At 42.7% G+C, this 23,254-nt stretch overlaps 1 protein-coding gene across 1 annotated transcript; it reads left to right on the forward strand.

The window, feature by feature from the left end:
- Positions 1–222: 222 nt before the first annotated feature.
- On the forward strand, positions 223–22,932 carry LOC144290514 (uncharacterized). Its single transcript, XM_077859830.1, has 4 exons — positions 223–402; positions 18,562–18,688; positions 18,890–18,950; positions 19,946–22,932. Exons 1-4 carry the CDS (start codon positions 400–402, stop codon positions 21,678–21,680), a joined length of 1,926 nt encoding a protein of 641 aa, XP_077715956.1. The 5' UTR covers positions 223–399; the 3' UTR covers positions 21,681–22,932.
- Positions 22,933–23,254: the final 322 nt, after the last annotated feature.

Genomic DNA, 23,254 nt, shown 5'->3' on the forward strand with positions numbered 1-23,254 from the left:
TGCGTCTGGAGAGCTGACGTCTAAGTGTCTGTGTCTGCAAAGGGAAGGTCAGACTTCTCGGTGTGAGGGCAGCTCCAGGTTCCGGCGCACACGTTCCGGGACCGGGAGCCTTGTGGCCGCGGTGCGGCTCAGACACCTAACCTCCGGCCCCGCTGTCACTCAGGCGTGAGGGGGCGAGGCCTTGCGAGCTGACCAATCAGGGGCGGCGGTGGCGGGGGTGGGTGGGGCGACGCTCCGCCACCACCCCGGACGTCGCGGCTCCTTTCAGCCTCCCTGGGGATCGCGGGTCGCCCGTATTTAAAGGTGCCACGTTGCTCTGCCGCTGTTTCTGTCGCGCCGTGAGCCCGACCGTGCGCCGTATTCTAGGGAGGGCCGCCGGGGAACCCAGGAGACCTTGCAATGGTGAGCGTGCCTCGTGGGGTGCAGAGACGGGCGCTGAGGGGCCGGTTGGAACCGGCCGGAACTGGCTGTGGCGGGACCCCCGCGGTCACCTCCGGAGTCTGCGGGTCCGCGGCGCCCCTAGGGCTGGGATCCCCTCCGGCGCGCGGCGACTTCGGCCCTGGAGCCTCAGGGCAGCTCTGCGCCGGCAGCCGCGTCTCCTCCGACTGTGCGGTGACGGCGAGGAGAGTCGTCAGGGGACCGTCGTGACTCCTCGTTCGTGCGTGGGAGCGGCTGCGGTCGGTGGGGTCCCCGGTCCCTGCTTTTCCCCCCGCGGGGGGCCCGTTTGCTCCTGAGCGGTCCAGATGTTTGGGAGGCTGGGTCTGCAGTCTCGGCCCCTGCCCCCTCAGCCCAGCTCTCCCCTGGGCAGGCAATAAATACCTCCTTTTCCAGTTCCTTCCCGCCGGCGCTCACGCCAGCTTCCCTTGGCCAGTTCACAGCATCGTTATCAACCATTGGTCCCACGGGTCTGTTTCAAACAGGTCCAGTATTTTAGTTCATTGTTTAGCCACAGTCAATGAGTAGCTGTTTTTTTTTTTTTTTTTCTTTTTCTTTTTTCTGTGTGGATATTTTACTTGAGAGAAACGCCGAGAATAATCACCCGGAGTTACTTTATCTGAAATCCGTGTGCTTCCCCACCTCCCCCAGGACGTGTCCTGGGCACCGACACCCTGTGGGAAGTACTTTGGGGGTGTGTGTGTGTGGTACCTCTTTGAAACTTTCCCGGGTCTTCTGTCCTTGTCAGCACAGTTCAGGCCCGCGCTGCCCCTCTCTGAGTAAGTCGCTTTTAAAAGATTTATTAAAAAAAAAAAAAGAAAGAAAAAAGATTTATTCATTTTATTCTAGTCTTTGTTTTTCAGTTTTTAAAAATTCACGTACTCAGTAAGAGCTTGAAAGACAGTATGAAATATTTCCAAAAAGGCAAGAAAGAGGTAACTGCAGAGAAATATACGCCAGGACTACATTGTGCGTATTAAAAGATTCTTGTTTCCCATTTCATGCCCCAGCATGGCTAATAGTCTTCTGAGGTTGGTTCTTTTACTCCGGATGAGTTCAAATGGATTTCCAGGGCTTAGATTTGCAGACCAGAAGTGTTCAAGTATGATTAAGAATTTATAAAACAGTTACTTGCCGTGTAAGTAGTAAATAACACCCTTCCCCCCCAGGAATGCAAGAATTACTTGGTGGAGGTTCTTGTTGAACTAGTAGAGTGCCTTACAGTTTTCGTCCCTCTTTTCCACATAAGCGCACTGGGTTTGGGTGATTTTGCTGGACTCTTCAAATTGTGGGTTCTGGTGATATAAAACACTAGTGGTGTCCAGCTCACTTTCAGGAGGAAGCAGAAGTTTGAGGTCAGGGTCTCTAAGCCGAGACTCCCTTATTAGGTCTTGTATTTTTTTTTTAAGGTGAATTTTGTACCCAACGTGGGGCTTGAATTTACAATCCCTGAGATGGAGGGTTGCGTGTCTCTGGATTGAGCCAGCTAGGTCCCCCTTAAGCTAAGATCCCTTTAAACCGGAGAAGGCAAATAACTTTTGAAGGCCCAGTGGTTCTGGGGGTCCTTCTTCTAGCAGGTGACCTACTTGCTCACCCACCAGGGAAGGAGCCGTTATTCTGAGAGAAGCTACCCACTCTTGGAATTCTGGGATAGCATTTGCATCACTGTTGGGGGGATGAGGCAGTAATGCCTTTCTGAAGGTAGCTGCGTACATGCACTCAGAGTATAAATTATGTACACTGAAGAAGTCTGTGAAAGTCAGGAATTCTGTGTCCTGGATTAGGGTCAGTGACTGGGGAGGTTACTTGGGTCAGAACTTTGAACTGAGTCCTGCTGAAAGTTTCCACACCTGTGAGAATGAATGGAGGCCTCAGGGAGGGAGCGGATCCATCATGCTGCGGGGTGGGATGGGTGTACGGGGAATCCCAGAAGTCATTCCTGTGACTGCTCAGGTGTCCCTACCCTCCGTCACCAGGGACTGAGCCACTCCAGGGCTTCTGTCTCCACCAGGAGAGTCTAGAATGTGGAACCTTCTAGAAGTACCTCTTTGCAGCTTTCCCTTTGAAACTTCTGAATGTGGGCTTTCCTTCTGTCCTGGGGAAGCAGGCTGCTCATCTGTGCTGAGTCCAGGGTTTCTTTCCTTTGGATTTCTTTATTGATTGACGAGGGCAGCCCTTTGGCCCTCCGACAGACTTGGGCTCCTACACTGTAAGTTGATTGAGAGATAGAGTGTGAAGAAAGGTAGAAAATTCTGGAAACCAAGTAGAATCTGTGATCTGTTTAATCACATGAATGTTAAGATATAAGATGAACGTGTTTAAGTTCATCTTAACATGTTAAGTCATTTGTTATTTTTAGATTAGTTTTTGTATGTGTATGTTCTGAGGCAACATAGTAAAAAAAAGATGAGCTGCCATGGTGCTGGAGGAGGTCCCCCCTTTCCCATCCCCTTTGGCTCCCTGGGGAGCTCCTTGGGCATACCTGAGAAAATCAATGGGAGTTCCTAGAGTTCAGGGATGACACCTCCCCATTTATACATGGTGCTTAGGCAAACTCACTGCTTTTCATGCCTTCTCAGCTGGGATGTAAAGCTGGGATGTAGAACAAGGCATTAAATGGAAGTTGGTCCTCTCTTCTAAGTCTTGGGATGCAGGCCTCAAGGAGCGCCATAATGGGTTATTGAAATGAGTTCAGATTAATGAATGAAAGATGTTCTGTTTCTGTCATTAGGGATGAATATTAATGCATCTGTCTTCATCTTTTTTTTGGCTTGTAGACTTTATTTTTCAAAAAAATTTTTTAAAGATTTTTATGTATTCGTGAGAGACACACACACAGAGAGGCAAAGACTTAGGCATAGAAACAGGTTCCATGCAGGGAGCCCTATGTGGGACTTGATCCTGAGACTTCAGGATCATGCCCTGGGCCGAAGGCAGGTGCTCAACCTCTGAGCCACCCAGGCATCCCAACTTTACTTTTTCTAATTTTTAAAAGATTTTATTTATTTACACATGAGACACACACACACACACACAGAGAAAGGCAGAGAGAGAGAGAGAGAGAGAGATCGGCACTAAAGCGCTGAGCCACCCAGGCTGCCCTATGTTTTTTTAAAGAGCAGTTATGTTTACAGAAAATTTGATCAGAAAGTGCAGACTTCCCATATAACTCCTCTGCCTGGACACTGTCATATATATATACACATATATATGAAGGGTTCATAAAAAGAAATATATACACACACATATCTATACACACATATTTCTTTTTATGAACAGCATTTTTTAAAAATTTTTTTTTAAATTTATTTACTTATGATAGTCAGAGAGAGAGAGAGAGAGAGGCAGAGACACAGGCAGAGGGAGAAGCAGGCTCCATGCATCGGGAGCCTGATATGGGATTCGATCCCGGGTCTCCAGGATCACGCCCTGGGCCAAAGGCAGGCGCCAAACCGCTGCGCCACCCAGGGATCCCTGAACAGCATTTTTTAACATTAATTTTTAAAAATCTCTACATCCAATGTGGGGCTTGAACTCATGACCTAGGGATCAAGAGTCGCATGCTGTTTCAGCTGAACCAGCCAGGCATCCCTGTCGTATATTTTATGTCTTGTATTACTTTGGTGCATTTGTTAAATTTGATGAGCCAACTTTGAAGTAGTTTACTTTAGGGTTGACTCATACAATCTCAGGTCTTGAGCTAACATGAAAAAACATGTTTTCATCGTTTCTGTAACATAGAGAATATTTTTATTGTCCTAAAATCTCATGTGTTCCCCACCCCTCCACCCTCGTTCATCCCCTGGCAACCAAAGATCTTTTAGTATCTTTTACTTTTATCTTTCCCAAAATGTCATATGCTTGGAATTGTATGGTGTGTAGCCTTGTCATATTGGCTTCTTTCACTTAATATGATTTTAAGGTTTCTCCATGTGTTTTTGGCTTTGTGATCTCATTCCTTTTTATAACTGAAGAATATATCATTCTGTGGATTTACCAGTGATTGTTTATCCATTCGCCTGTGTTTGTTTTGTTTTGTTTTTTTTTTAGTAAACTCTGTCTCAAACAATGTTGGGCCTGACTGAACTCACAACCTCAAGATCTAAAGTTACGTGATCTACCAACTGAGCCAGCCAGACATCCCCATTTGCCTATGTTTTGTGCTGGTCTCAGCTTGTCTGTACCAATTGCTGTGGTTGGACTGGTCCTTGTGGTTCCTATTCTGCTTGTAAGGCTCTCTTCAGCAATAACCAACAGGAAACTTTGAAAACAATTTTTTTTTTTATAACCTAGAGGATCTGGAAATTAGACAGCACACCCAGGGCTACACATCATCCATGTCCCGATAGACAGTACACAGGCTTGCTTTCTTCTTTTATTGGTCTAAGGGGGAGCTGTGGTTTTATTGACTACTCATTATTGGTGAATTAAAACTTAAAGAGCAGGAATTTTAATCACAAGAGAAAAAAACAAGTGGCCTGAATGGCCAGTTACTGTAATCAACCAAGATCTCTAAAACAAAGGAGGTGGTTTGGCTCTTTATCTAGTCATGTGGCTGGCAATGTGTTTATTCTAGATACTGTCTTTGAAGTGGATGCTTCTTTGAAGTGAATGCCTCAGCAATCAAAGCTTAGGTCAGGCACTTGCATTACAAAAAAGAGAAAACCCAAACTGTCCCGGCTTGTGTTACCATCCACCTTCTGAAGCAGAGGCCTGGAGTCAACGGTGAGAACTATAACTAACGGCCTGGTTAGCTAATCTGCTAGAAGTCAGGGATAGGATTTATCCAAACCCAGAAAATACACCTCTAAGTAGGATTAGAGTAGCAAATTCTGTAATAATTGAACAGACAGTAGTCTGAGGTCCAATCCATAACCATCGTCCCAAACTTGAAGAGTCTCATAATAAAACTAAATCAGTGGTCTCAGGGGCCCTGGAAATCTGTTCAAAGAATTGGGTAATATTGTGGAATATTTTAACATCATGGGCCATCTGGTTTAGGTAGGTTTGAACTTGTCCTGAGTTGGTAGATTAGTTCTGTTGCTCATTGATATAGTCTCTTAGTCCTGAGAATGGATCAGTTCAGGTAAAGGTTGTGTCTCATTGATGCAAGTTGGTTCCCAAAGTTAGGCCTATATGGTACAAGTATTTGAGTTGGGTTATTAGGAAGCATTTCTGTGGAAACAAAGGAAAATCTGGTTAATGATTGGAGCAGATTATAATTTCAGTATCTGAGTTTTGAAAGCAGGCAGTCAAGATGCTTCTAGATGTTGGGATTGCAGCATAATTAGACAGAGTGAGGGCAGGCGGGGGCAGTCTGATAGATTTCCCTGCCTTGTAGTTTGAATGTTTTGTGGTCTTTCTGAGTGGCCCACACAGCACTGACACTGAGATTGACCATATATATATGAGCTGTTGTAGTGGTTTCCTTCAAGTTTATGCCAAATTGTCCCACTTTAGCTTATGTGCTCTTTCCAGGTCAGAAAAATGGGAGAAAAATTGGAAACATTAGTTTGGAGAGTTGTAGCCAGATATTGGAGGAAACAAGAATTTAGCAACCAGTTTAGTTTATAGGTAGGAAACAAAACCTCAAAGATAATGAACATAACTAGAATCTAGTATCTGTAAAGGGGTATTAGTGACTTAATTTTTCTCTGTATAGTCACTCCCTTTGCTATCAAAGAGAACGATAATAAAACTAATTTGCTTGCAAATTAAGTCAGTTTTAATACATTTGGTCTGATATTTACATAAGTGCAATAAGAATAGTGATTGGCCATATAGAATGTCTTTTTTAAAAAAGATTTTATTTGGGCACCTGGGTGGCTCAGTAGTTGAGTGTCTGCCTTTGGATCAGGTCGTGATACTGGGTACTGGGATGGAGTCCCACATCAGGCTTTCCCACAGGGAGCCTGCTTCTCCCTCTGCCTATATCTCTGCCTCTGTGTCTCTCATGAATAAATAAATAAAATCTTAAAAAAAATAAAATTAAATAATGGGATTCTTTAATCTTTTGTTTTCTAGATACAAGGAAACCCTTGCTCTTAAGCTAGCTATGACTTACAGAAATTTGGTAAAGAATACCTTTGGGAACAAAGATGAAACAATCACCTTTTCTCCCTACTGGATCCCTCTAGAATTCAGAAACTTTTAATGAGCATTCGTATTGTCATGATGATATAATTAATTTACATAAAATAAAGAATCTAGTCTCCTTGTAAAAGAACACAGTTTAAAACAGTGGTTATGTTACCAAGTCTTGACTGCTTAACAGAGACGTACATAGATTCAGATATGACCAGACAGCTTTATGAAGCCAATAAAGCCCCATGGAAAAATCAGGGTTGGTACCTTATGGGGTTCCCAGCAGCCTTAATAGCAGGTTCGTAGGGAAGGTCATTTCCTGGCAGGTGCAGGAACTTCAGGATATTTTGAGGACCTCGAGATAGGAGGAATTAACTCAAATCAATGTGTTGCAGGCAAAGTCTGATGGTCTAAGAATCCCCGTATTTTAAATAAAAAGTCATAAAAATTCTAATCATCTTTATCAGTTAACTTAGTCCTATGTAATTAGTTCTTGATCTTGATCCTTGGTTAGCAGTTTTACAGATCCAGTTTTTCCTTATACCTGTGTGAATTCTTACCCAGGTCAGTGGAATGGTAAGAAAGTTATCAGAGACCTGTATTCTTGAGTACTTGTCAGAGTCCTTTCCATGAATATTTCTGAAGCTGAAACACTTCTGCAAAAGCATCATCAGAATAAAACGGCTGTCTGTAAATGACAAAAGACTTAAAAATGGCCATGGTTAAAGATCTGGTGAGAGTTCGTTATAATACAAGAAAATTTGTTTCTGTGGCACACAATATTCCAAGATAATAACTAGAATTAGGGGTGATAACATTATCCAAGACATGGCAGATTTTTAGGAATTTCATGTAATTTCTAGAACGCTTACCTTAATAACATTCACCCGTATCTTAGGACCTAAGAAAGTTTATCATCACTGATTTGACAGTGCTTCCGTGTAATTTAACATACTCGCTAAGCCTAATTAGTGACCTGTTTCTTTTTTTTTTTTAAGATTTTATTTATTTATTCTTGAGAGACACACACAGAGAGAAAGAGAGAGAGAGAGAGAGGCAGAGACATAGGCAGAGGGAGAAGCAGGCTCCATGCAGGGAACCAGATGTGGAACTCAATCTGGGGACTCCAGGATCACACCCTGGGCTGAAGGCAGACTCAACCGCTGAGCCACCCAGGCATCCCGACCTCTGTTTCTTCTGTCTGCAAGTGATGTTAGACATTTTTCATTCCTTCCTGGGGTGTTTACATTTCAAAGGCATAGTAAGATTTACATCTTCAAGGGACAGGGAAGAGTTTAGTGCCTTGTGGATGGTTTTGACAGTTCCAGTTAAATTGTAGTAGTGCCACCCTATAATTAGGGGGAGCGCCTTGCAAGGAATAATTCTCTGGACTCAAGGTCCAGCGGGGCTTCTTCAGGGTGGGAAATGGAGAGTTTGGGTTGAGGAATTCGTAAATCCATTGGATCATGCCAGTTTTGCACAGCAGGGAGGAGGACTTTCATGTTTTCCCTTCTCTGTGAGCCTTCCCTGTGGTCACTATAATGTCAGGATGGGCCTAGAGTGATGCAACACATACCCAGGTCTGGAGACGGTCTCTGGCATGAATATTGGTGGCTCTGGGAGCCTTTGCCTTCTCCTTTCCCTCTTTCTTCTCATGGGAGGCCTTGATAATCCCTTACCGGGATTCCATTGGTGGCCAGGGATGCCTTGTGAGTGTGTTTCTTGGTTCTGTCCTCTAAAGGGCAGAGCTGATGGAGCATAGGATCTGTAGTATCTCAGTGGGAAGAAGCGTAGAGCCCAGATGGATCTTTAAGAAACTTACTGGATTTTAGGGGCTTTGGAGATAGCAGCCAGTTGATGGGTTTTAGCAGCTGTGAGTAGCAATTCAGAACCTGTTCCAACTAATCAGAAACCGCGCAAATTAGCCAGCTAAGTCCCCTCTCTCCTTCCTGCTGCATAAAATTTTCAAGGAACATTTGAATTTTAGTTAAGGTATAGTTTTTGATCTCAGTTTCTACTTCTAGATGTTCTCCTGTTACGTTCATCTGGTATGTTGTTCCCAGACACTTCTGGAGATGTCGCTGTGAGTGAACCCTCTTAGCAGTTTTCTTCTCCAGGGTGTCCCAAGAGACTTCTGCTGTCTCCTTCCACCTGTGTGATACACACAGGGTCTTGGAGAAAAGCCCTTAGGCCTCTAGAACAAAAGGTCCAGAGTGTTGGCACGCCCAGGAAATGTCCATGGGCTTCAGCATTTATCAAGGAGCCAGTGTCCCTCTTCTGGATTCTTGGGTAGAAACCAGATATTGATGACCTTTATATTTGTCCATTAATTTTTTTTTTAAACAACACTCTGCCAGGGAGTGGTCCTGTATCCCATCCAGTCAGGGGATGAAGAGCCATTGCAGTGCTTGGGGTGGTGACACAGACACTATAGGCCTCTGTTGTGTTTTTCCCCTGGTGGTACCATTGGTTTCTTTTTGCAGGACTGTTTCACTCTTCTGGGCTTGGACTCCCAGTCCAGGCATGACCACAGACTCAGTGGTCACAGCTGGAGTTCTCTTGAACTGCTCAAATACAGAAGTATTTTTCCTTGAGCCTTTAGCCTAGAGCCTCTTTTTTGAGAAGTGCCAATAGCCTTGTGATTCAAGGCTCTCTCAGCCTCCAGGCGTGGAGGATTCTTATGCATATTAATAGTCCTTTAATAGGCCTTTAGAATTAGCAATCTAATTGTTCCATTAGAACAGGAGGCCTCAACTCTTGCTGCTCCAGGGAGATCATTTGATTAGTATGGCAGCTGTGACCTTTTAAGGGGTAGGATACAGCTGGCAGTGCAAAACAGAGGCAACATGTTAAAGCACTAGCAGTGTGACAGGCTCCCAGCAAGCAGGGCTCCTTTCCTGGATGGCAGAAGCAAGGTGCCGGTAAAGGGCATTTTTCTTAATGAATTTTGAGGGCAATCATGTGGTCCTTCCAACAGTGCCCACTGTTCTGTGCGGGTCTCAGCCTTTCAGTACTCAGTGTTGTGGTTGGATCGGCCCTTGTGGTTCTTGAGATTGCAAGACACTTTGCAGCAATAACCATCAGGAGACTGAGAAAAATGGGTTTATTAAAGAACCTGTTAATTACACAGCACACCTGGGGTCACACAACGATTTCAGATTAGTTGGGAAGGGGGCAGGGAGGACACAGGAGGCTTGGGATCTGCCTCTATTGGAGTAAGGATGGGCGCCTAGGGTTTCATGAGCTCTCTCTTGGTTGATGAATTTATTTATTTATTTTTATTTATTTATAAAAGATTTTATATATTCATGAGAGACACACAGAGAGAGAGAGGCAGAAACAAACTGAGGGAGAAGCGGGCTCCCCACAGGGAGCCAGTTGTGGGACTGGATCCCTGGACCCAGGATCATGCCCTGAGCTGAAGGCAAATGCTCAACTGCTGAGCCACTCAGGTGTCCCTTGGTGAATTTAAAACATCAGAGCGGGAATTTAAGTGCTGGAAAGAGAAAAAACAAGTAGCCCAAATAGTTATTGAAATCAATCAAAGGATCCTTTGGTGGAAGGCAGCCGCCTGTTATCTAGTGAAGCTGGCAGGCTGGCAACGTGTTTATTTGAAATGCCCATCTTTGAAGTGAATGCCTCAGCAATCTGCTTAATTCAGGCTCTTGCATTACAACAAATAAACAAAAAAACAAATATCTGGGCTTACCCAGGAGCCTGGTGATCACTCTTTCTTTTATGTGCAGTTTCCCAGCGACACAGAATTTTCAGATTGTTTTCATGTGCTTCTTTATCATTTCTTTCTTTCTTTTTTTAAGATTTTATTTATTCATTCATGAGAGAAAGAGAGGCAGAGAGAGACACAGGCAGAGGGAGAAGTAGGCCCCATGCAGGGCTCCCGATTCGGGACTCCATTCGGGACTCCAGGATCATGCCCTAGGGCCCCAAAGGCAGTCGCTAAACCCCTGAGCCACCCAGGGATCCCCCTGTACCATTTCTGTATCACTGCAGAAGTGCATGTTCTGATCTAGTTCCCATTTTTAATTGGGTTGTTTGTGTTTTGTTGAATTTTAAGAGTTCTTTGGATGTTTTAGATACCAGTTCTTTATTAGGTAAGTGATTTACCAAGATTTTCTGCCAGTCCAGGCTCGTGTTTTCATCTTAACACTGTCTTTCTCTGAGCAGTTTTTCATTTTAATGAAAACAAATTTATTTTTTTCTCTCTTGGATCTTGCTCTCATTGTTGTGTCCAAAAGGTAATCACCAAGATACCCTAGATTTTCTCCTATTTTACATTTTAGGAGTTTTGTAGTTTTACATTTTACACTAAATCTATGATCCATTTTCGTTTAATTTTTGTAAGAGGTATAAAACCTACGTATAGATTTTATTTTAAAATTTTATTTTTTGCTTATGGTTTAGTTCTCCCTGCACTATTTGTTGTTGTAAAGGCTGGATTTCCTATTGAATGGCATTGCCCTTGGTCCTTTCTCAAAGATCGATTCTATATACTTGCATGGATCTATAGAAGGTAATTGACTTTAATATATTGACATTTTTTCCTTCAGCCTTTCCTGATTACTCTCGGTGCAGTTGATGCTTGGACACAGTCTTGAACTCTGTGGGTATGCGGATTTAAAAAAAAAATTTAAAGAGGTGATAGCAAAAGCCACAAGGCATTTATTTACAGGTGCACACACCCGTCTCTCCTGGACTGAATCAAAAGTGACTGGCACAGAGGTAGTGCTTGCTGCCTTCTGAATACCAGTGGGAGGGGTGCTGCGGCTCTCAGCACAGCAGCCCCTGGGGACCCTGGGACTGGGCAGGGCTGCAGGTCACTCGTGTACTAACCCGGTGCTCAGGTGGAGTGCTGGAGGCTGGTCTTCAGGAGGCTGGGCTGAAATGGGGGAACGTGCCAGAGGCGGTGGGGGTGGGGTGGGGAGGTGGGAGAGGTGTGGTGTCAGCAATGCACTAGAAGGCCCACCCTAGTGCCCCCACCCACTGAGTCCTATACAAGCAGGTTGGCCTCTGGTACAGCCCGTGGGCCCCTTCTAGGCCCAACAGGGAACCTTTCTGCAGCAGGGCCTGGCCCAGGTTCTCCTGGGGCAGGAGCCCTCAGATGTGGCCATAAATGCTAGGGGCATGGGCCTGTGGTGTAGCTCTCGGCAGGTGGGCAGGTGAGCAGCTGTACGGTTCCTCCAGGCTGCTGTTGCCACCCTCAGGCCTGAACTGTAACTGCTGCTGAGCTGAAGCTACTAGGCCCTCTTGGGCCGGTCCCACAGTCACTACACACCCCTCTGTGCCCAGACCTGATCCAGCCCAGCTGGGCCTACCCATTGGCAGATTTTTTATTTATTTTTTTAAGGATTTTATTTATTTATTCATAGAGACAGAGAGAGGCAGAGACACAGGCAGAGGGAGAAGCAGGCATCATACAGAGAGCCTGATGTGGGACTCGATCCAGGGTCTTCAGGATCATGCCCTAGGCTGCAGGCGGCTCATTGGCAGATTTTTTTAAAATAAATTTTTCTTTATGATTTTATTACTTTTTATCTAGCTTACTTTATTGGAAGAATATATCATATAGTACCTATAACAAAAAATACATGTTAATCGACTTTATGTTGTCATTAAGGCTTCTGGTCAACAGTAGTTGTTTTTGGGTAGTCAAAAGATAGACAAAGATATTTGACTGCCTAAGGGTTGGTGGCCCTAACTAACTACCTGAGTTGTTCAAGTGTCAACTGTAGTTTATTTATTAAAAAAAAAAACATTTCATTTATTTATTCATGAGAGACAGAGAGAGGCAGAGACACAGGCAGAGGGAGAAGCAGGCTCCATAAAGGGAGCCCGATGTGGGACTCGATCCTGGGACTCCAGGACCATGCTCTGGGCCAAAAGGCAGGTGCTAAACCACTGAGCCATGCAGGGATCCTCTCAACTGTAGTTTAAAGGATTTTTCTTGTCACTTGGGACTCTTGGAGATTTTCTCAACCAACAGTCTTTGCCACACAAACAGTTGTATTATTTATTTATTTACTTAAAAAGTTTTATTTCTTGCTTCCCAGTCTGTGTAGTTTTTTTTTTTTTTTTTTTTTTTTTCCTTTTTGGGTCTAACTGCATTAGTTAAGAGTTCCAGCACAAGGTTTACTAGGACTGGTGAGAGAGGGCATCATTGCATTCTTCCTGATGTTACCAGAAAACATCTAGCTCTTTAAGGGTACTTCATTTCTATTAAACTAAAGTCCAGTTGATGTAGAGGCAGGTGTGGGCAGAGGGGAAGCATTCTCCATTCTAATGATTTGGTCTGAATCTCTAGGGAACCTCTGTACCTGGACTTTACTAGTGAGTAAGATATGTCATCTTTGTCCCTAGTTCCTAACAAAAATCTCCTGAAGCACTTGGAATTGCTCAAGTGATAAGGGTGATAGTATCTTTTATTTTTTTATAATGAGGCAACTCTTGGTCAGCTCTTAGATAGCTTCAGGATGGGTACTGGACACCAGGAACACAAAGCCTTGATTAGGGGTTGGGACTTAGAGCCCCAGCTCCCAGCCTCTGGAGAGAGGAGTCTATAGGGTTGAGTTAATCACCAATGGCCAGTGATTTAATGAATTATGTCAATTTAATGAAATCTCCGTCAAAACTATTAAAGACCTGATTCAGAGGGTATCCAGGTTGATGAACACATACATTTAGATGCTGGGGAGTTGGCGTGTCCAGAGAGGAGGTGGCAATTCTGCAAACGCCCCCCCCCCCAACTTCCCTCACCTATATGACCACCTTACTTTGACCTATGGGTCACTACCTTTTGTCTGTTTGAGTTGTATCCTTTATAGTAAACCAATATAGTTAAGTAAAGGGTTTTGCTGAGTTCTTACATCGTTTTGGTAAGTTACTAGATGTGATGGCACATGGAGGGAATCTGAATATGTAGATGGCTGAGCAGAAATGTCGGCAGCCTGGTTGGGCTCCCCATCTGTGGCTGGCATCTGAGGTGGGACCAGTGTGTGGGACTGAGCTCTTCACCTGTGGAGTCTGACATGAACTCTAGGTGGTAGTGTTAGAATGAATTGAACTGTGGGACACCTGTTTGGTGTCACAGAGTTGGAGAAGTGGCACTGGGACAGACATCACATACTTGGTGTCATGGAGGTGGGGGGGAACCTTGTCATCCTCAGAAATACTTCACCATTGAGAGAAGACTAAGGCTAGAAGAGACTCAAGTTAGCTATTTCCTTCCTCCCAGGTCAGTTAGGCTCTGGGAAAATCCCAGTCAGTTACACTCTTGTGAAATAGATTGTTTTGAGGACAGGCTTTGTTAAAATGCATAGAGTATTCTGGACATATCTTTAAATGTCTACTTTTTTGTCTTTCTAATTTTGGAGACAGTACTTTACCCTGGTACCTCAGTTCTGTGATGGAAGAGTTGATGATTCACATTTCTTGGCTCTTGTCCTCTGAGGACTGGAAGCCAGCTGCTAAGCTCCTTACATGCCCAATCAGAGACTAGAAGTGTGACTCCTTTTTTGATGTTTATTGAGAGCTTTAAACCCTCATCTCTCCTTTCTCCCCTTATGCCCCCCATCTGTACAAGGGGACAAGACAGCCCTGGGGGTCCTTCCTTTGGTTTTGGCAAATGATTCAATCTACTGTCCTGCCCCTGTTCCCCAAATCTCACATTAGCCCACCTCCAAACCCCAGTAAAAAACCCAGGCCAGGCTCCTTTCCTTGATCTCCCAAGGCATTTCCCACCTGCTTGAGAGGCCTGCCCTGCTCTCTCTGGACACTTGCATTATGGAAGCAAGAAACGCTTTCATATCCTCTAGGCATGTGTGTGTTGTCAGTGTAGACATCTGAACCAAATCTCAGGTGGGGGTACACCTGCCTGTGCGGTTGACCATAACAGTTATAAAATAGGTAACTGGTAAATACTTTGCTATCCTGTTTGCTTTATTGTTCTATTGATAAGTCCTCCAAATCTTTTGATATTAATGCATGCTATCCTTGTATGAGTCTCCATGTGCAAATGCACAAAAAAAATTCTATGGACATTGTTGAAAATTGCTGGGCTGTAGATAGTGATCAGGTCAGATTTACAGGAAATAGTAGATTAAATCACTTGACCCTCCTCCATTCTTACAATTTATTGAATAACAATTCACAATTCATGATGGTCTTCGACACTTGGGATTAGTAAAATTGATGAGTTTTTTTTTCTTCTCAGAATTTTTTGTTCTAATCACTGTGAAATGGCATCTACTGGACATTTTATTTATTTATTTATTTATTTATTTATTTATTTATTTTTTATTTATTTATTTATTTTTTACTGGACATTTTAATTCCCAATTACCTCTACCAAGGTGATGGAAATTTTTATTTTATTTTATTTTATTTTATTTTATTTTATTTTATTTTATTTTATTATTTTTCTAAAGATTTTATTTATTTCTTCGTGACAGACATACACACAGAGAGAGGGAGAGGCAGAGACACAGGCAGAGGGAGAAGCAGGCTCCTTGTAGGGAGCCCAACCAGGCACTGGATCCCAGGTCTCCAGGATCACACCCCGGGCTGAAGGCGGTGCTAAACCACTGGGCCACCAGGGCTGCCCAATGGACATTTTTAATACACGTATTTCATCTTCTGTTCAACATGTTTGACTTTTTTCCTTTTGAATCTGCATCTGTTCATATTAACTCTGGCAGTTGATCTTTCATATTGCAGGTGTTGCTGATGCTTTTTCTTTTCCCTGTTTGCCTTTAATTATCTTAATTTTAATATAATAGAATTTGTGTGTCTCCGAGTTTATAGCTTGCTGTTTTTCTTTGCTTTTTGTTTTTGTTTTGGCTTGCTCTTTTTCTTACGAGGAAATTCTCCCTATTTTGTGTCAATAAAATATCTGTGAATTCTATTTTTTTATTTTTATTTTTTTTTTAAATTTTTTATTTATTCATGATAGGCACACAGTGAGAGAGAGAGAGGCAGAGACACAGGCAGAGGGAGAAGCAGGCTCCATGCACCGGGAGCCTGACGTGGGATTCGATCCTGGATCTCCAAGATCGCGCCCTGGGCCAAGGGCAGGCGCCAAACCGCTGCGCCACCCAGGGATCCCATATCTGTGAATTCTAAAAGTTTCCTAGTTTTATCTTGCAGTTATTTTTTTAAAGATTTTATTTATTCATTCATGAAAGACACACAGAGAAAAGCAGAGACATAAGGCAGAGGGAGAAGCAGGCTCCATGCCAGAAGCCCGATGTGGGACTCCATCCGGGGACTCCAGGATCATGCCCTGAGCCACAGGCTCAACCGCTGAGCCACCCAGGCGTCCCTATCTTGCACATTTAAAGATTTTTAAAATTATTTTTTATTTTATTTTATTTATTCATGAGAGGCACAGACAGAGAGAGAGAGGCAGAGACACAGGCAGAGGGAGAAGCAGGCTCCACGCAGGGAGCCCGATGTAGGACCGGATCACGGGTCTCCAGGATCACTACCCGGGCGGAAGGCGGCGCTAAACCGCTGGGCCACCGGGGCTGCGGTATCTTGCACATTTAAATCTAAAGTGAATTGGGTATTTTCCATGGAATATTGGGGAATACAATGCATTTTCCAAGTAATTAACAGTGTATGCCTGCCTTTTCATAGTGTTCATGATATTTGCAACTTTGCTACAATGACTGCTCTGCCCTTGACTAATTTCATATTAAATACCAGCCTATTGAAGGCACTTTCTACTCTTGTCTGCTTATATCTCTGTCTGGAATAATATAGCTTAAAAATCCTTGATGTGTGTTAGGTACACCACCACCTTGTTCTTCAGAAGTCTCTGTCCGGTTCTCAGCATTTGTTCCTTCTATTGGGCTTGTATGAGTACTGTTGACTACTGAAGAATCTGTTTTGGGGACTCTGGAGTTTTATAAAGATACCATTAGGGAATGGTGACATCTGAGGGACACTGAATTCTTGTTAAGAACAGTTGGCATCTGTTCACTTATTTCATTCTACTTTGACATTAAGCAACAATTTTTGCATTTTTCCATGAGGATCATTAAATATGCTTTAGTCTCCTTTGATACTGAAATTGATGTGTATAAGTTAGGAGAAAGTTTTCAAATGTCATCTCTTAGTGTAATCACATAGGATGGGCTCAGTTCTTCAACATGTTGTGAGTATACATGTAAATTATTGTCTACCAGGGAATTTTTTTTTTAAGATTTTATTCATGAGAGACAGAGAAAGAGAGACAGAGACACAGGCAGAGGGAGAAGCAGGCTCCATGCAGGGAGCCCGACATGGGACTCGATCCCAGGTCTCCAGGATCACACCCTAGGCTGAAGGCGGCCCTAAACCGCTGAACCATCTGGGCTGCCCTACCACGGAAGTTTAATAGAGACTCAGTACTTGGAATGTTTGTTGGGCCTGGTCCTGTCAGCACTGTTTGCCAAACCTGTAACAAATTAGATTCTCAAAAGGAAGATAGGGGTTTATGTACTGTAATGTTTGCATAAGTGCTTCAGGCACACTGAGGCAGTCTTATCTGTAGGGTTGGTGGAGTCACTCCCAAAACCCCAGTTCCCAGATACCAACACAGGATGAACTTTGTCTTTGTCATCCAGGATTTCTAAGGGTAAGCAATCTTAGACCTGCTAATGTTCACTCTCTTCCTCACACTAGATAATAGAACTGTTTGTGAGCATGTCTGCACTTCCCATGTGGAAAGAGTTGTTAGAACTGACCCAGGCAGCTCATTTCTCCCTGGATTCACAACAAAAGAGGTGTTCCTAGTTTGCTGTCACTCTACAGAATAGGTCAGTTCTAGCATTAAAATTGCTGGGTGGAAACTTTTCTCTGTGCCTTAGATGCAGACATCATTGTGTCAATCAACATGATTGATCTCTTTCAGGGACCAGCATTTAGGGGAATTAATCCACTGAGGGATTCCTGTGTTTGGGTTGGACCATCCTGCTGCCTTCCCAACAGAGGAACTCAGAAATGGGAGGAGAGCCTCTAGAGTGACTGGTTGGGGATCACTTGCAACAGAAATCAGAAAAAAAGGGATTTGGTGAGGTTTTTGGAGGAAAGCACCATTGGACTCACATCATGTGCAAATTCATTATCAGTACTAACATGGAATTCAATGAAGTCACTTGTAAATTTCATGTCTTTACATACTCCTCAAGGTCACCAAGCCCTAGTTACAGTCATACAATTCTGTCAAAAAAATCTCTTCTGGGATCTTATCTCAAGATCTGTGCCTTTGTGTCTTAAAAATTGGTAAGAGGCAGCTGTGAGGCTTATGAATATATGGATTTTGAGGATGTCTAAGTTGTCATGCCTTTTCCTCATGTCTGAGTTGTATATTCTAAATATTTCCTGGTCCATGAAATGAGACAGAACACGGAAGATAAAATTGATTCTTTGATAAATATTATATAAACAAATTATAATTATACTCTTCTGTGAAAATATTCTTGTTCATCCAGCTGGATATGACTGTTTGTAATGATCTGGAGGACTTCAGCACACACTGGCCAACTGGATCTTGTAACAGTTTGGCTTCTCCTGGCTTCTCATGTTTGGGGTTGGGAATAGAAGAAAAAGTTTCCATTTTTCCCCGTTTTTGTTAATAAAATATCATGCATTTGTGACCCTGTGCTTCATCGGAGTGCTATGTGACATTGTGAGTATTTAAGGAGGAGGTAAAAGTTTTTCTCACAAGGAATTAATTGATGGTCTTAAGATGGAAATAGTTCTTTGATTCATACAGCATTTCTCCAAGGTGTTCTGTTTCCTGACAGTAGGGAGCAATGGAGGTTTAAAGTGATGACAATAAAAATGTAGCAGTGAATTCCTGTGGTCATGATGCTGTTAAATTCATGAGGAAGCAAGTGTGACCAGAGAGGAAGAGTCTGATGACCGAGTCATACAATAAATGTTGAAAAATCAGTCTTATGTGAATTTCTTATGAACTGAATATAGATCACCAGTGTTGTCCATCTCACTCCTCCTCCTGTACACATATATGGGATATTTTAGGACACAGTGGCCTTTGAGGATGTGACTGTGAACTTCACCCTGGAGGAGTGGGCTCTTCTGAATCCATCCCAGAAGAAACTCTACAGAGATGTGATGCAGGAAACCTTCAGGAACCTGGCCTCAATAGGTAGGGATGACATTATTCTTACTTACTTAATCAACCAGAAATCCAGCATCACTCACTCGCTCATCAATGCTGTTATAAGAGGTGATAGGTGGAAAGGGCATATGTCAGTAAATAAATCAGCCATGATGACAGTTCATCATGGACCTAGAATCTAAAAAATATTCTTTTATAATGTGTGCTTTTTCTTGGTCTGTATTTTAGGGGAAAAATGGGAAGACTGTAACAGTAAAAGTCTGTATAAACATCATCAGACAAATCTAAGGTAAGAACTGTGTCCCTGGGGATACCTGGCTAGCTCAGTTCGTAGAGTACACAACTCTTAATCTCAGGGTTGTAAGTTCAAGCCCCATGTTGGGCATGGAGCCTACTTAAAATTAAGAAACAAAACCAGTGTTCCCATGAGAAAATCTTTGTCATATTAAAAAAAAACACAAGCAAATAAAATGAATCAGAGCATTTCTAAGTTTATTTATTTTTAGGATATTTTCATCAAAATTTTTTTCCCTAATATGACCTAGATGTTCAGTGTTTGAAAGATAGTAACATGTGGAAAAATATCCAGAAACTATTTTTATTTTTTTATTTTACAAAATATTTTATTTATTTGACAGAGAGAGAGAGAGAGCGCGCACAAGCAGGGGGAACAGCAGGCAGAGGGAGAGGGAAAAGCAGGCTTCCTGCTGAGCAAGGAACCCAATGTGGGGCTGGATCCCAGGACCCAGGGATCATGACCTGAGCCAAAGGCAGACACTTAACCGACTGAGCCAACCAGGTGCCCCACAGAAACCCCATTTTTTTTTAACAAGCTATTTATTTTTTTTAAGATTTATTTATTTATTTATGATAGAGATAGAGACACACAGAGAGAGGCAGAGACACAGGAGGAGGGAGAAGCAGGCTCCATGATGGGAGCCCATTGTGAGACTCGATCCCGGGACTCCAGGATCGCGCTCTGGGCCAAAGGCTGGCGCTAAACCGCTGAGCCACCCAGGAATCCCCCAGAAACCCCATTTATGATTATCACTTTTGATAATAGCAATGATCATCTCCTTGCAGAACACTTAGGATATACTCACTTTCTTTTTTTTTATTTTTTTATTTTTTTTATTTTTTTTTTTTTTTTATACTCACTTTCAAACAGTGTGAAAGCATAGGAAACATACACATTTTTCGAAAAATGGTAAAAAGTCATTGAAATAATTTAATAAATAGGAAATTATTAAGCCATTAATAACATGCTTCTCATTTTTACGACAGGCATGTGATAGAGAGACCCTGTAAAAATAAAGAAGGTAGTAAATGTGGAGAATCCTTCAGCCAGAATCCAAATCATAAGCAGATAAAGAAAACTCCTACTGGAATAAAACTACGTAAATGTAGCTTCTGTGGACAAGTGTTCAGACATCATTCATCTTTTAGCAGGCACATGATCTCTCACACTGGCCACAAACTATATGAATATCAGGAATATGAAGAGAAGCCTTATAAGTGTAAGGAATGTGGGAAGGCCTTCAAGCATCGACAGTCCATTCGAGTACATGTAAGGACTCACACTGGAGAGAAGCCTTACAAATGCAAGCACTGTGGGAAGGCCTTCAAGCATTGCCAGTCCATTCGAAAGCATGAAAGGATTCACACTGGAGAGAAGCCCTATGAATGCAAACAATGTGGAGAAACTTTCAGGTATCGCCACAACTTTCAAAAACATGAGCGAACTCACACTGGAGAGCAGCCCTATAGATGTAAGCACTGCGGGAAAGCCCTCAGTTGCCTTAGTTACTGCCGAATTCATGAAAGAACTCACACTGGAGAGAAACCATATGAATGTAAACAATGTGGGAAAGCCTTCAGTTATGCCAGTTACATTCGAATACATGAGAGAACTCACACTGGAGAAAAGCCCTATGAATGCAAGAAATGTGGGAAAGCCTTTAGTTGTCCAAATTATTTTCGAAAACATGAAAAGACTCACACTGGAGAGAAACCCTATGAATGTAAGCAATGTGGTAAAGGCTTCAGTTGTCCCAGATCCTTTCGAAGTCATGAAAAGAGACACAGAGGCGAAAAGCCTTATGAATGTAAAATATGTGGTAAAACCTACAGTTGTCCTATATACTTCCGAAATCATGAAAGGAGACACAGTGGAGAAAAATCCTATGAATGTAAAATATGCGGTAAGTCCTTCAGTTGTCCAAAGTATTTTAGAAAACATGAAAGAAGTCACACAGGAGAAGAACCCTGTGAATGTAATGAATGTGAGAATACCTTGAGTCCTCTCACTATATTCCAAAGACACATGATGAAGCACACTGGAGATGGACCTTATAAGTGTAAGGAATGTGGGAAAGTCTTTGATTGTCCAAATTACTTTCGATGTCACGAGAAGATACACAGTGGAGAAAAGCCATATGAATGTAAGGAATGTGGCAAAGCCTTCAGTTCCTCCATGTCCCTTCAAAACCATGAAAGAAGTCATAGTAGGAAAAAACCTCATGAATGTAAAGAATGTGGTAAAGCCTTTAGCTTTCCATGTTCCCTTCAAAAGCATGAACGAAGTCATACTGGGGAGAAACCATATGAATGTAAGCAATGTGGGAAAGCCTTTACTTATCTCAGTTCTATGCAAAAGCATGAGAGAACTCATAGTGGAGAGAAACCCTATGAATGTAAACAATGTGGGAAAGCCTTCATTTATCTCAGTTCTATGCAAAAGCATGAAAGAACTCACACTGGAGAGAAGCCCTATGAGTGTAAGCAGTGTGGGAAAGCTTTCATTACCCTCTCAAACGTTCAAAGGCACATGATCAAGCACACTGGAGATGGACCTTGTAAATGCAAGGAGTGTGGGAAGGCCTTTGATTGTCCTAGTTCATTGCGAACTCATGAACGTACTCACACTGGGGAGAAACCCTATCAGTGTAAACATTGTAGTAAAGCCTTCACTCGTTCTAGTTCTTTACGAAACCATGAAAGAACTCATAATGGAGAGTAGCTATGTGAATGTCAGAAATAGGGAAAAGTCTTCAATTGCTCCAGTTCTTTCTGACTACATGAAATAACTTGCACTGAAGAGAAACTATAAACAGAAACAATATGGTAAATTCTTTATTCCCTATTATGTTCATATACATGAAATTCATACTAGAGAGAAACTCAATGTAAGGAAAGTTATGAAAGCTTTCATTTATCACACAGTCTTTCAAGGACACGTGAGAGTGCACATGGGGGAGAAACCATATAAAAAACTAAAGAATCAGGGAAAGCCATTGCTGCATTCCCATGGGAAGCCATGGAAGAACTCACTGGAGAGAATTACATTGAATGATAAACATTGTAGGAAAATGCACTTGCCCCACCTTTTTACAAAACCATGTGAGGATGTATAATGGTTAGATAGATACCTACCTTATAAATGAAAAATAAAGGAAGCTTTTTAGTTAGAAAAGGATTCTCAAAGTCACTTAAAAACTGCACTGTAAAGAAACTAATATAAGTAACATGGGTAAGCCTGGTGCAGATTACTGTATAATACTCCCCCAGGTTTGACAACACAATAGAAACATTATTAACATTTTACCTATGTTGTCTTCATCAGTGGCTTTTTTTTCCCTCCAGTTTTATTGAGAAAAGTTGACCCATTACTACATAAGTTTAAGACATGTAGTCTGATGGTTTGATTTACATATATTGCGAAAAAGTTACAGTGGCTCAGTCTTTTTTAAAGATTTTATTTATTTATTCATGAGAGACACACAGAGAGGCAGAGACACAGGCAGAGGGAGAAGTAGGCTTCCTGCAGGGAGCCTGATGTGGGACTTGATCCCAGGACCCTGGCATCATAACCTGAACCAAAGGCAGATGCTCAACCACTGAGCCACCCAGGTGCCCCAACGGTGGCTCAATCTTAATGTGATTCTCTGTTTGAGGGATTTCTACTTAGTTTTGCAAAAGCATTGAGGTGGGAAAATACTGTAGGTACTCATTAAGCAGTGGTTTCTAAGTCTGATGGGTTATTTTTCCCCCTCAGTAAACAGCTAACATTTCCATTTTTTAAAAAGATTTTATTTATTTATTTGAGAGAGTGCATGAGCAGGGAGGAGGAGACAGAGGGAGAGGGAGAAGCAGACTCCCCACTGAGCAGGGAGCCTGAGGTCTGGGGTTTGACCCCAGGACCCTGAGATCAGGACCTGAGTTGAAGACAGATCCCTAACCAACTGAGCCACCCAAGCACCCCGAGTGTTCCCATTTTGTTTTTTTTTTTTTTTTTTTAAAGATTTTATTTATTTATTCATGATAGTCACACAGAGGGAGACAGAGAGGCAGAGACACAGGCAGAGGGAGAAGCAGGCTCCATGCATCGGGAGCCCGACGTGGGATTCGATCCTGGGTCTCCAGGATCATGCCCCGGGCCAAAGGCAGGCGCCAAACCGCTGCGCCACCCAGGGATCCCAGTGTTCCCATTTTGAAGACTGTTTTTCATCCATAGATGAACTAAAGTATGTTTTAACATGCAAGTAGTTTTAATTTTTATACATTTTTCTTTTTCCTTTTTTTTTTTTTTTTTTT

Source organism: Canis aureus, chromosome 19 (genome assembly GCF_053574225.1).
Source record: "Canis aureus isolate CA01 chromosome 19, VMU_Caureus_v.1.0, whole genome shotgun sequence".
Taxonomy (NCBI): domain Eukaryota; kingdom Metazoa; phylum Chordata; class Mammalia; order Carnivora; family Canidae; genus Canis; species Canis aureus.